Consider the following 15,671-nt stretch of genomic DNA (forward strand, 5'->3'; position numbering starts at 1 on the left):
TAGAGAAGTATGTAAGAGTGGTACAGGATATGTACGAGGGTAGTGTGACAGTGGTGAGGACTGCAGTGGGAGTGACAGATCCGTTTAAGGTAGAGGTGGGATTACATCAAGGATCAGCTCTGAGTCCTTTCTTATTTGCAGTAGTGATGGACAGGTTGACAGATGAGATCAGACAGGAGGCCCCATGGACTATGATGTTTGCAGATGACATTGTGATCTGTAGTGAGAGTAGGAATCAGGTTAAAGAGACTCTGGAGAGGTGGAGATATGCTCTAGAGAGCAGAGGAATGAAGGTCAGCAGGGCTAAGACAGAATATATGTGTGTAAATGAGAGGGAGGGTAGAGGAATGGTGAGGATGCAGGGAGTAGAGTTGGTAAAGGTGGACGAGTTTAAGTACTTGGGATCAACAGTTCAGAGTAATGGTGAATGTGGAAGAGAGGTGAAGAAGACAGTACAGGCAGGGTGGAATGGGTGGAGAAGAGTGTCAGGAGTGATTTGTGACAGACGGGTACCAGTAAGAGTGAAAGGGAAAGTCTACAAGAGGGCAGTGAGACCAGCTATGTTATATGGGTTGGAGACAGTGGCATTGACAAAAAGGCAGGAGTCAGAGCTGGATGTGGCAGAGTTAAAGATGTTAAGATTTGCACTTGGTGTGACTAGGATGGTTAGGATTAGGAACAGTATATTAGAGGGTCAGCTCATGTTGGACAGTTTGGAGACAAAGCAAGAGAGACAAGATTGCATTGGTTTGGACATGTGCTGAGGAGGGATGATGGGTATATTGGGAAAAAGATGCTAAGGATGGAGCTGCCAGGTAAGAGGAATAGAGGTTATCAGAGATAAAAACAAAACTCTTCCCAAATTGTTATGACATAGTTGAAGTTATTTTTTCGTAAGATGGCATCCATGATATACTTATCAGAGAAAAGGGTCATCAACACAGAAGTCAAAATTTAAAACTTTTTACAGCTGTGGTTTCAAAATCTCACACTTTCACCAAGACATCCTTAATAAAATGGTCAAGATTAAAGAGAGTGATTATTCAGAGTGCAAAAAAAAATCACATGAAAATGAGTTGTCAACTCAAATGCTATCTTGCCTATTTCGAATACAGAAATACTCCACTACTAGTTGTAAGACTTTCAGTTTTAGAAATGTTGACGACATGCAAGGGAAATGAAAATCCATTTGCAATCATCTTCTATTTTACTTGAACCAGAACAAATGCTAGATCCAAGCATTTAGCAGAAACAGTATTTTATGACAGATCAGCTAAGACATCACCTATGATAAAATAAATACAGATAGTATTCAGAACCCAATTGACAAACATTTGTGGAAACAAGAAGCTGTTATTTATTATATCTAATACAGCAAGGACCTATGTTTGTCAGAACCAGAAATGATTTAACTCTAATAAGAAAGAGAAAATACTTCTCCTAGGCTGTACTGTCTTCATCACAATTCAGTGAAGTATTTGAGAAGGTGTCATTAAGGGACAGTTCAAGCCAGGAATTGGAACAAATGCCTTAATCTAGGACTGTTCAAGTATGCGAATTACAAATATTCCCTCATAATGACTGTCTGCTAACCAGTTCAATAGTTACAGAGCAGTTGCTGATCATTTACCTGATTATGACCAATTACCAGATAAGTTTAAAGAACCGTCTGTGCCTGTAACATCATTTGCTAGTGACTGAATTATTTAAGAATCGTAGAATTATTAAAAATCCAGCTAGATGGAATGACTATGCTACATGCTGTAATAACAAAGACTGAATCATAATACTGCTACGCCTGTTTTAATAATAATAATAATAATGATAGTAATAGTAATAATACCCATTTGTTAACCAGGTTGGCCAATGGACACAAAAGTCCCTTTTCAGAGACAACCAGGTAGTAACGTCTGGTTAAGTGCCCTGTTGAATGTTACACAGTAGACAAATATGAGCTGCGGGAATAAAACCCTGTACAATAGAAACTACAGCTTGCAACCTTAAACCTCTGGTCCAGTGCCAGACATTTTACAAAGCTTCTACTTTAAAAATGATGCAGGCATGTCATGTGACATTTCCCCTTCTATAGTACAGTACTTAGATGCTTGTAATTCTTAATGCAAACATTAAAGTTAATGAAAGGGACATAATGTATAGTGCAGTAATATTCTCATAAGGTTAGTGCATGTGGGATATCACATGACTCTGTCTTGCACAGGCAGCCACTGCCATCTTATTAAATGGTATTGTTGCTTACTCACTGGCTCCTGTGTGCCTTTGTTGTTACCTACATGCTTCACTAGGTTGTGCAGTCATATTCTTTTCTTTCCAATGTACATAAGTGTCTACAAAACCTGCATCAAAAAAATTTTTTTATATTTTAAATATTACACATGTTTTGTTCCTTGTGCTAATGAGTTATATAGACCAAGGTCAGGTCACTTTAATCAGGAACTTGATTATGGAAACATGAAATGCTTTGATGCAGGTTTTGTATTGTATAAGGGTTTGGACCTATTTAGTTTATACAGGATTGCCACTATGTTAGCTGATGATATAGAGATTGCATCTCTATTCATGGCTTTAGGTAGGTAATAGTTTGTGTTGCTGCTAGATTTGAAATATTTTTACATCGAGGAGTTATTCCTGTAATTGCTATTGATGTTTTTAAAGTTTTAATGTTTTTATATATTATTAATTGATGCTATATGAATTATTTTATGAGATGGTTCCCTGACCCATATATTGTATAACATACATTTTTTATCAAATGAAGGAATACCCCTTTAAATGTTTGTGAATGTTTCCCGCCATGAATTGTATTTAAACATTTTTGTTAGATTCACAGTTGGTCTGATGAAGCTGTAAGCGAAAGCGCTAACCAACTGCTGTATGTGCACGCAATAAATATATTTTTTATTAAATCCTGTGGACTGTTGCCTGTGGGTGATTCGTTTTACATCTTTGGAATTTATGCAAGCTTGGATAGAATTGTTTAAGCCTTCCTCTGCTTTGCTCCTAGTAATTTTTGTCATTAGTATCGTTGTTCACAGCTGCCTACTGGGAGCATTTACTCTGAGTGGATCTATTTTTTACACTTTGTATAATTTGTTTAAGATTTCGCCCTTTTTTCCATACTATTTTTGGTTTAGATGGGAGTTTTTTACTGATGACACTGTCATTAGTAATAATGTTCCAGTTTTTGTTCATAATTAAAGTAATAATGTCACTATCTAAACTAAAGGGGGTGATAAAGGCTAATTTCATTGATGAAAGATCCGTAGTACGAACAATATCTACCTGTTGTGTAGTAGCACTAAGAATGGGTTGATACATACCTGTCTCTCTTTTAGTGGTTACTTCTTGGATCAAATTATCCACAAATTGTTTGGGGTAACCTCTACTCATAAACATAGTTCCTAAAAGTTTGCATTCCTTGTGGAAATCGTCATTCCTAGAGACCATTCGAGCTGCACGTACTAATTGACCTTTAATTACAGATTTCTTCTGATAAGAAGGATGACTACTACTGTAATGTAAAAACGTATTGGAATACGTTTCTTTTCTATGAATATTAGCATAGAAAACCTTGTTAGTTAGATCTTTACGTAAATCGACATCCAAATAAGTTATCCTATCATTGCTGTATGTAGATGTGAAGGCTAGAAAATCAGAACTGGAATTAAATAATGATACTAGTTCAGTTGCTAGAATTTCATTACCTTCTAATAGAATAAAAATGTCATCCAAAAATCGTGTATAATATTTAATTTTATTCATAATATTGATGTTCCTACTTGCTAGTTCTTGTTCCCAATAGGCCATGACCAGGTTCGCAAAACTACCCCCACATGGCGACCCCATGGCCACGTCTATTTTCTGCAAGTAAATCTTGTTGTCAAAAGTAAAAAAAATGATAGGACAAGACAATGTCTAACATTTCCTCTTTTAGTTTCACTTTAGTCTGCAGGGCACCATGTTTTCTTAAAATAAAACTTATGCATTCTATGCCTTCAGTGTGTGGTTTACAAGTGTATAAATCTTTTAGATCTACCATTAAAAATTTGAGTGTATCACTAAACTCAAAGTTATTGATAAGATGTAAAAATGACTACGAATCCTTACATATAGCATTTTCTTTGGATACATATTTTTTCAGAATTGTATCTATCATTTTAGCACAAGGATATGTCATACTGTTACGTGCATCAACTAATGGTCTCATAGGTGGATTAGTCAAAGATTTATGTATTTTAGGTATACCAAAGAGGATAGGTATTCTAGGTGTAAGCATAGTTAAATAATTTAAGGTGGTCAAATCAATTCTTCCCTCAATGAAAAAATCATTATATAGAGACTTTATAATATGATATGCTTGGTTTAATTAATTCTTAGATGATACTTGGTATGCTACATTATTAAGTGTAAACAACATTTTCCCAACATACTGTTGTTGAGTCATAATGACCAAACCACCACCTTTATCCGGTTATAAAAATTAACACCAGTTTCTTTTAATAACTGCAAAGATGTTGTCCTTTCAGCATTAGTGATGTTAGAAGTTGCAGTATTCAGCATTAGTGATGTTAGAAGTTGCAGTATTCTTTGCATTCAAATATAGCATGTTTCTGAAATCATTCTCACACATTTGTTCAAATAAATTCAGTACAGGATGCATGGGTGGTATAAATGTACTGGAAATATGCAAAGTATTGGTTTCTATATTTTCTTAAACAATACTCAAAGAAAGAAACTTGCTTCCTGCGGCAATAAAATAGCTAAATTTGCCACCAATTTCCCTAATAGAACCCACCATTGTCTTAACTTAAAGCAAATAAACCGCCTTGAACTACACAACTACCTAACTTATTCACAACTAACTATAGCACACAAAGTCACTCATCATCAAGACAAATGCCCTTAACTACAAAACTTATTACTGCTGTGCAAAGGCAGCACATCCAAAGAGTTTAATAACTACAGACCAATAAGCGATTCTTTCTCCCCACCAGAAGGGACATCTGTTCAAGTAGCAAATTCTTATTACTTAAATAAATCAAATAATGCTGCAGGAGACTCACTCTACTCCCAATATGTTGGTGAACTCTGGAATAGTATCCCCACACAAATAAAACTCTCCAACAAACTCAATTGTTTTAAACCACTGCTTAAATGCCATCTTAACCAGTCCTGGTCCTGCACATGCTCATCAGAAAGTTAAGAGTTTGTTTTCACTGTACGATACTCCCCAAATACTCTCCTCAAACAGAATGCTCTCAACCTCTCAATGAAATGACAAAACAATTTTTATACATAACTGCTGCCTGTACAGTCCACTAAGTTGCATGTGGACTTTCTCTTTAGTAACTTCCACCTCTTTAAAATCTTAGAATGTATAAACGTAACTACTGGTTGTATTTAAATGTAAATAGAAGTGTAACTACTCTGTGTTTAACTGGAACTTAATATAATGCAATGTAAGCAAATGGAGCTTTTCTCCCTGAGCCTCTGCTGAAAATGGTATTACCCGGTTGGACTTTCCTGGTAAACAAAGACAAATAAATAATAAATAAATAAATACACTACTGATGTTTTCTAAAACACACTTACATGTCTGCTCCACTGTTTCTTGTGCTAAATGCATTGCTAAATACTTCTTTTTTTCAAGTTCTAAATATGAGTATGTGTCTTTCAAAGCCTTTGAAGACATATAAGTCAGCCCCAGAGCCCTTGTTTTAGTAATAATTATTTTATAATCAGATAAGTGTCCATATTTTGCCAGCATATCAGATATATATCAATTCCAAGTCCCTTTCTGGACTTCTCAAATAAACTAATAAGCCATCGACGTGAAGCAAAATTTTGAATTCCTATGTGTCAGACACAAACCCCCTATAATGTTCACATTTGCACAGTCTTTTATATACTGTTACAGCACCTCACTACTACAGTATGAATGGCATGGTCAGTTACAGTAATAGGCAGGGTCTCTATTCTCTCTACCAAATATGCATGCTCTCCAGGGACTACTGTTCTGTCTAGTTTTGAGTTCTCGGGTATACAGGTGAATAACATGTATAGTAATCTCTGTTTTTTTTTTCTTGGTCATTGCTATATCTACCTGATCTGTAGCCTTATACTGTGCTGTGAAAAATTTTCCTTGCTAGGAGTCCTGAACTGTCTTTGCACCAAACTGATATCTCTGAGTTTAGTAATCAAGTTCCATTCTGCCACCATGACTGTAATCCCCAAAGCTGTAGCTAGCTGTCAGGTACCTTAGACAATTCATTACTTGACATCCTCCCCCATCTCAGACCAAAAGAAAAAAGAAAGTCCTCAAGGTGAGGATGAAAAATATGAAGTTTTTATTTAACATTTGTTTACCAGGAAAGTCCGACTGGGACAGAGCCCATGTTTAGCAGAGGCCCAGGGAAAAACACTCCAGACATGTCTTTGGAATAAGGGAGGAAATCAGAGCACCCAGAGGAAACACGCGAATGCAGGGAGGACATGCGGACTCCACACAGAAGGCACCCCAGCCAAGAATCAAACCAGAGAACCTCTAGCTGTGAGGCGATAATGCTAACTGCTGCATTACTACTGCACAACTGTAGTAAAGCGATTTGCTAAACTGTAGCAAAGAGCTCTTTGCTATATTAAAAAAAGCACATTGAAAGTCCTTATCATTTAAGTATCCATGTTTGTGATCAGCGATTGTGGCTGCATAGATACTTCTATTACTATAGGCAACACTGCAGCCAATTGTTGCTTATACTAAAGTGCCAATAGAACCTCCTAACTGCTTGCATCTACAGCAGCTACCCATCTCGCCCCTACCTTTGCTATGGTTCTGGTAATACCTTTTTAAAGACTTAATATATTCATTAATACTGCCCTCATTGTGATCCAGTGAGTGCTCTGGGATATATATACTGAAACCAATGTCATCCATTTGCCTTCCCTCTGCCCTTTTAATACTGTAAATCTGTCTTTAGAACCACCAGTTTCTCATGAATCTAGGGACTTAATTCTCTTTACATTAGTTTTTGCAGAACCTTGATTACCATTCCCCAAAATGCTAAAGGCACCTTCAGCTCACATCCACTTCTTCATATTTTGTTTGCTTCTTAAATAGGTCCATCTCCTGCTAAGAAACCAGTTGAGATGATATATTTTCATACACACATACACCTTTGTTTGACCGTTTTATAAAGTTATCCAACCCATTAACATTGCATGACAACAACTGGAATAGCTGTTCTTTTATTCCATTCTTTTTTTCCTCACACCCTTTCCCCAGATGGATAAACACTTTCAACTCTCACTTATCCAGTATTGCTAGTCCCTTTATTTCATTTTCCTGCCCTTTTATTGGGCCAGAGTGGACTGCTTGATTGACATCTGAGCTGTTAAAAAGGCACTCTTTCAACTGTTCCTGACCCTTAATTCAGTCATTCACTGATCATTGTCCATTATTATACTAAAGAGCAAAGCTTCTTTACATTCCAGTTTATTAGAGGTGCAGAGGGACAAATGCTCCTCTTAATGACCTCACTGTAAGACTATAATGTCTGAAATAAATGAACTCAGTGAGAGGTGTGAAACATGAGATAGTTGCTTTATAGCCTACAAAAATGGCTATGGATTGGTGGATGAATGCACATTTCTGTGGTCAAGAGCCATTTTATCAAGTAAATATTTTTAGTGTGTAAAATGTAAGAAACTCTTGAAATAATTAAGCCCACATGTGATCAAAAACTTCAACTGGTATGATAATACTACTGATAAAATATTACAGGGAAACTGCACATAATGATTTGACCAAAATACTTACTCCGTTTGTCTTGAACTGGCAGAAATTAATATTGTATCCTTCACCTTTTGGACAAACAGTTTCTTTCATAGTGAAGTTCATTTGGACATGCCGTAAGATTCCATCATACTGTGAAAAAAAACAGCAGTTTATAACTTGTATCAGAATACTATCAGTATCATACTTTTCATTTTCAGTCCCACATACCAGTGGCAGATTTTGGAGCCCTTTTCTGATGCAGTCACAGCAGAGTTTTAAAAGAAAATGCCACTGCTTACATCTCTGTTATATGCTGCTGGCTATTGCATGACGTCTGTGAAGATTCCTGGGCTACACAATACTTGCACAACATATGATATGTCCTCTTATAAGGCAGGGAATTTGGTCAGATTTGTGGTTTTGGGTTGTTGTACCATAGGTGAAGGGATTCCTACATCCTGAAACTCCCTGTAAAATGTTGGTCTGCACCGTATTTTGTTAAGTTACATCTCCTAGTACTATACAGGTCACTTGCGTCTAGGACTGAGCACTGTAGTGTAAGTTTATACCACTGAAATAACACTAAGCACTTACACTGAACTGTTAATACTATAGAGTAACATTTTAAGGTCAGAGATGCTGGTCACTGAACCCAGTAGCTAGGGTTATTTATCACAGGATAATCACCAATGTTTAGAACAGAGCTAATGTTATACAGCTAATTTGTAGAGTCACAGGTTTGCCCAACTCAGAATACTTTTGTACACCACAGAGCATAGCTATAATCTGCAGTCTCTATAACCCTTCCATCACTATAGACATTTCTGGCACTGACTTTGCCAGGTAAGCCAACAGGTTGTCTTCATAAAAGAAATATTGTAGGCTTTATATCATAGTCAAATGTCCTTAGATGCCTCTTTTTTTTGGCAGCTATTGTGCTACAGGCTTTGTATAAAGACCACACAAGAGAGCTGGCAAGGGGAATCTCTTCATATTCCTCTAACTTATATGCAAATAGTTGGCCAATGTACCAGGCTGAACTTAACTCTAGCTGACATAGAGTCATGTATCTTCTTCACTAATATACTTTTCTCTGAACCGGAATTTCTTTAAAACCAATCAAAGACTACTGGAGAGCTTATGGGCCACTTCTAAGGAACCAGCATTGGATTAGTACTTTTGTCTTGCTTCTAGTAAGAGAAGGAACAGAGGGACACTGTTTTCTAACCTTTACAGACACTGGAAATTCTGAAAAATGCTTCTTAGAAGCCAGCTTATAATTAGTGCTACTGTTTTGTTCCTAGTGAAAGAAGGGGACAAGGGGTACTGACTCATGACTGTCTTTCATTGGGGAGTGTATATGAGACTTATCTGATTGGTCTGGTTGCTGTTTCAGTATAAACCTCTTCAGTTTTAATTTTGGACCATTGTGCAGGTTGCCTCACTGTTGTGTTGAGCTGTTGCATGTGCTGTTCAGCGCATCTACTTGGAGAAGGCTACAACAAGTCTGCAGACCCTTGCAACATCTGAGATGAGGCTGCTGATCACCAAAGATTCCATGACACACTTCTCAAGAACCAGTTTGGGATCAGTGCTACTTATTTGTTCCTGATGAGAGAAGGAAATAAGGGACATTTATTCCTAGCTGCATGTAGCTGCAGTAAGGCCAGCACTAATAGTAACCAAGTAGACTCCAATAGTCGAATCACCACTATTCATCATTTATAACAAACCTTGCTTTATTCCTCTTATACTTTTTTCTGTGTGCTGTGCGTTGTATCGCTTCTACTGTTACTGTGTGTGTGGAACCATGCCCTGGGTTAAACTGAAATTTTGCTGGAATCCTACTTATGTAAAGTATATTATGTTCTAGCTGGCTAATTACCAGTGCCTATAGATTGCTCTAGTATGTGCACCACTGTCTTGTTCAGTGGTACTGCTTAGTGACTAATGTTCTTGTACCTAGTATATTATTTTAGTTAACTGCATTATTTAAGGACAGGTGCCTAGGAACTGTTGTGGTAAATGCATAACCATCTTGTTTAGTGTTACTACTTAGTGACAACATTCTGAGTTATGTGGTTGGCTTCAGCTACATAACTGGGTAGATAAGTATTCTTATTGGGAAGCCTTCCTTTTTCTGAAGAAGAGTTTATTCATATATATTTGTATCTGTCAGAGGGACTCAAGCAGTGTGATAGACAGATTCCTTACATGAATTTCCATTCCTCTTGTGTTTTTTGTTTACAGGTTCAGCTCAGTAATAGGTACTGTCAGATCTGCCTTTCATTTGCTCTCAAAACCTTAAGGAATAGATAAACATATTTAAAATTATTCCCAGAGAATAAGCACATCATACAAATTATGTATGAGACCATGTCAACTGAATCTCTTTTGGCAGACTTCTCTCAGAGAAAAAATAAAAAGGTGTTGAAAGAGGCATTCAAGGAATACCAGACTTTAGCCTCTTTTCTGTGGTCTAGGTCTGTCATCTCCACTGAGGAGCTTTCTTAGCCCTCAAACCTTCAGTCCAATTTTCCTGATCCCTCTAGTGTGTTCCTACACAATGCCATTATGGCCTTGGATTTAAGCATAGCCACTCAGACTTTATGCCAGGCTTTGGACAAGAATGAAAAATCTGGGATCGTAATCTCTGAGGGTGAGAGAGGTATTCACCAGGTAATAGTGAAGGAGGAAGTTGCCGGATCTTTGGTGGAAGTCAAACCTTTGGATGCCCCTCCTAAGACCTTAAGGCTATAGAATCCTAAAAAAAGGGTCAAAAGAAAAAAATGTATCACTTTTTTCTTCCCCTTCTGCTTAGAAAACTTCTGAAGAAGGCTGATATAGTTTTGTCCAGGGCCTGTTTAAGGTAGTCCAATCTCTTCAGCTTTCACTTCCAGTTTCTATACTAGTTAAAAAAAGAGATCCCTTTCTTACTCAGATAAAGAGGTCCTTTCTGAATCAGATATCGAAGGCTTGGAATATGCCTCCCAGTTATCCTCCAGTACTCCTTGAAATTATGAATCTGAAGACACCCTCTCCTCAGACTCTCCCTATGATGAAATTTATTTTGGGGATGTCATTTCAAAAATTAAGGAATACTTTAAGTGAGAGAGTAGAGAAGTAGCAGAATATCTGAACATGTATTATGAATTATTAGGTACGGATTCTGCTTAACTAGTAGCCATTTTGCCAGTTTTAGGAGCCTTGGACAATGCATTTGCTTCTGCCTCAGTTTTCTCTGATTCCCAACTCTCTGTTTCTTAGAAACCTGACAGGTTTTACAGGGTTCCTGACACTCATAAATTCTTTTACCGAAACACTGTTGTAAACCTTTCTAATATTTTTAAGGATGGAGACATTATTTAAGGCTTTTTCTGCATCTAACCTTGTCCCAAATGACAAAGGTAGTTGTTCTTTTATAGAAACAATTTTACTAGGCATCTGAACACCTTATCTGATACAGCCAGTGGTCCACAATGAACGGCAAATAAGCTTGTGCCGTGGGCCACTCAACCCACTACTGAACTTCCCCACTTTTCAGAACAAAAAAAAAAGGATAACCAGGCATCTGAACAACTTACCTGATACAGCCAGTGGTCCACAAAGAATGGCAAACAAGCTTGTATGTGCAACCCGGCCTCTTACCTAACTGTATCTTGTACTTGTACTGTTAACCATTAGTGCACTACCTAGGCCATGACTTGTGTTTTCAAAGTGGCCCACCTCCCTCTCCATCAAGCGTTAATATACAGTCTGTCCTACCTACCTGCAGAATCTGTCTTTTAGAAAAAGTGTCCTTACAATAAATGCAACCTTAAAATCTACAGGCAAACATCCCCACCTATATCCAGCATAGTCTCCTGCAAAGGTTTTTTTTTGCCTTTTTACTCACCTGCTCACTGAAGTGTTGGACTTTGGCCATCTCATGTCCGGCCCCTGTTTTTTTGCTTTTATCCAGGTTTTCTTATTTGTGAAGGAACTAGCCGTCTGGACTTATATTATCCCTCTATTACTACCTTCCTGCTATCCCCACCATCGGACTATCTGCCACCCAGCCCCATATTCCAGTATGTTGCCATTGTTCCCATCTACCCATCAGGCATTGCAGTATTTAAATTCTCCTGTTCAAATTTTTGGTGCCATTATACTCACTGCCCATTCTGGAGTCACAGTCATGGTTAGTGGAAGTGCACAATTGCTGCCCTCAGCTGGTACCGTGTACCTAACTGTACTGTATATCTCTTGTCAATGTGCAAGAATTAGCTTACTTTAGGCTGTCCTTTTTTCCATGTCTATGAACAGCCTACAAAATCTGGTGTATGTTGCATATAGTCTAAAAATGGGCTGCTTACACTGTATGTGCTTAAAAAACTGTTGTTTATTTGATTACATTTTGGGTATTACTGTTTAATTTTTATATGCATTTGAATGTCATTTTGGTTGTCATTGTTTGATTTTATTGTCCCACATAGTTTATACCAGTGTGCCCTACTCTGCTCCTGGCCTCTGGTTTCCTCCCAAAAGTGCAATTTTTTAAAAATGTTTTTCACAGTGGGTCTACCAGCAAATTGTGCTTGTAATTAAACAGTGATACACACTGCCATAGTTATTTAAAATGTATTTGTTGCATTACGTCATATCATATATGTAGTTATCCAACAAAGCACTCACGATTGGTGTGTATATAACATTTCCTTGTATACTCATTTTACTTCCTGACTCAAGTCAACACTTAGATGGACTTATTCACTAATGTTCGTGACTGCAATATTCTGATTCTTTTATTTCCATTGTGAGTTAGATGGCTTACTTTATTACCTTGAATTAATAGTGCTGGTGACAGCCATGCACACATATAGTTTATTATTTGTATAGGGCTACAAAGTAGTGCATTGGTTATTATTTAAAAGCAAAAATACTTTCAAAAACGGAAAAACAAACTAGCAAAAACCACCGCTGACTCAGAAAGCCAGGAACTCAACTTGGGCCAATCCAACACGTAAAGAAATAAAAAACGACAAATTTTATTAAGCTGAACTTAAAGCTTTTCGTTAGTGCCTTGCACTAACTTCTTCAGATAATAAAAACATTTGCGCCATTGAAAATGACTTTAAATACCAACATTTAAGCACGCCCCTTGCTCTCTCATTAACTTCTTAAAGGTACAGTTCTAAAACTACAAAAATGAAAATGCAGTTCTAAACTAACATAGTAATAATCTAAGAAACTCATACACCGGAACTTTGGCAATAACAAGATTTAAACTGTATGAAAAAGTCCCATTGTTTTGATCACTAAACTATATAGAATGATGGTATTAAAACTAATGCGTGAATACCATCTCAAACAAACCACTTCACATAAGCCTCGTACTTATAATGGAATGCCTGTAATAAAGGCGCAATGCTTCCTGATCTGAAATTATGGATACATAAATTGCTTCTTGCCTACTTTCAGATAAAAATAACTAATATAACGGAATTAATGCGTAATTTAAATTAGATACTAATGTTCCTAAACACCTGAATAACTAGACCGGCTACCCAAACTGAAAATTAGTCATATCTCACTAAATGATATAATGTATTAAAAAACACTGTATAAATACAATATAAAATGTAATATATAGGTTATATGCTACTCAATATGGGTATAATAAGATTAATATAGTGTAAATTGATAAAACAAATCTAAAAGGTAGCATGTCTTAAACCTAAAAACTACTGAAATGATAACATAATAAAATACTATAATATAATATAATATAATATAATATAATATAATATAATATAATATAATATAAATATTATAATAACATATGTATAATATGTAATAAAAAATAATAAATAATATGTAATATGTAAAAACTCTCTAACACTATCAACTAAATAAGGCAAGTCGAAAAACATAAATTTATTAAACCTTGTTTTGTAAACTGATGGATACATATACCCTTAAATAAATACTCTTAAATATAAACAGCTCGTCACCTCTTTAAACTTTTAAGTTTTAAGAAACAACTAATAGATAATGAGCTGTTGAGGCCAGGAGGGCGATACGCCTCCAATCTCAATTGACAAAGAAGCTCTTTACATTCAAATCTAAATGTCTCAGGTCCACTGGAATTGGCATTGTACAGTTGATCTATAATCATAAATGTAAACTCATGGCTCGGATTGTTGTGGACGTGCATAGCCAAAGCATTATCCATTTTCATTCTCCTTATGGCATACAAATGCTCATACATTCTGTCCTGGAGTTTCCTCTCAGTCTTGCCAATATAAAAACTAGGGCATGATGAACATTGAGCAAGATATACCACTTGGGTACTAGAACAAGTAAATCGTCCCCTGATGAGAAACTTCCTATTCTTGACCGTAAAGGCTGTACCTGCCCGGACAAATCTACAATACTTGCACATATTGCATTTAAACATCCCGGATCTTGGGGGGGCTCCGCTCCTGGCAATATCCAACCGGGCTACCCTTTCACTTTACTCCCCTGATATTGTCACAATTACCAAAACCTGGCTCAAGAACAATAACAAAAATGAAGAATTTCTACCCCAGGGATATAACAGCCTTAGAGCTGACAGGAACAACAGATGTGGCAGTGGTGTGGCACTCATAGACTCTCTAAACATACATCTTCCCATTAACTCACCCCAACTTTCTGACCTGGAAATATTCATCTCATGTTTTCAACTTAACCTAAATAAGGCCATCACAATCATAGCAGTATATCTCCCCCCTTGCAACAATACTAAATTAATAAAAAAACTACTTAGTTGGGCATCCTCTACCTTAAATCATGAAACAGTCATACTAGGTGACTTTAACTTAGGCTGGGGTACTTCCATCTCCATTAACCCCACCAATCATATCAGGCTTTTCAGTATCAATCAACTCATTTCTACTCCAACTCGAGTCGAAAAACACAGCAATACACACTCAATAGTAGACTGGATATTCTCCAATTGTCCAAAGATATGCTCACAATCTGGTTGCCTTCCTGACTCCCTAAGTGACCACACCCCCACTTATCTTATCAGGCACAAAACTAACTTGCCCAAAAACACTATCTATAAAAATATCCACCCAAAAAACATTTTTTTACAGATACATTCAGCAACCTCCTGCAACATCACAACTGGTCCCCTTTGAAACAACTTTCCTTGGATGAGACTGTTGCATACTTCAATCACGCCTTTGTAAACATCTTAGACACCCTTGCTCCTATTCATTGAAGACTCTGCAAATCCACACCAACATGCTGGCTAACAACAGACAGCATAAACACTATGAAACAGAGATAAAGCTGGCACACATATAAAACCTGCAAAACTGAAGCCTCCCTTCACAAATACCATCAACTGCACAACCTAGCCACAAAACAGATTTGATCTGACAAAACTCATACTACACCACACTACAACAAAGACATAAAAACAATCCACAAAAATTCTGGCTGTCCATCAAACAACTCTTAAATCCTGGACAAACCATTACCCTCTCCCCTAACAATTTAAACCCCAACATTAGTACAGCAACAAAATTCAACACATATTTTCTCAACTCTATTCTGGCCTTAGTTAACAATTACAGCAAAGAACCTCCTATCATCCCCTCAATGGCTGCCCACCTATCCACAGCCTTCTCATTTCAGCCTGTCCCATCTTCTTATATCAAAAAACTCCTCCTCCAACAAAAACCCACTAGACTAGCTGTAGGTCAACTCCCTAGTGAATTTCTTTGACTAGCATTAGATTGTATCTCCTCCCCTATCTCCATACTAATAATTTGCTCAATCATTGAACATTATTTACCAAAACTCTGGAAAATTTCCCATATAATACCCCTATACAAAGGTGGTTAAT

The 15,671-nt window shown here is 36.9% G+C and overlaps 1 protein-coding gene across 1 annotated transcript in view; it reads right to left on the bottom strand.

Moving 5' to 3' along the window:
- The window catches only part of LOC122797105 (antibacterial peptide PMAP-36-like), a 231,683-nt gene that overhangs the window by 121,617 nt on the left and 94,395 nt on the right, over positions 1–15,671 (bottom strand). The window contains exon 2 of the mRNA XM_044065903.1: positions 7,835–7,942. Within this exon, the coding sequence (XP_043921838.1) occupies positions 7,835–7,942 (108 nt within the window). The remainder of the gene's footprint in view (positions 1–7,834; positions 7,943–15,671) is intronic.

This window comes from Protopterus annectens, chromosome 3.part0 (genome assembly GCF_019279795.1).
Source record: "Protopterus annectens isolate FY-2018-M chromosome 3.part0, PAN1.0, whole genome shotgun sequence".
Lineage (NCBI taxonomy): Eukaryota > Metazoa > Chordata > Ceratodontiformes > Protopteridae > Protopterus > Protopterus annectens.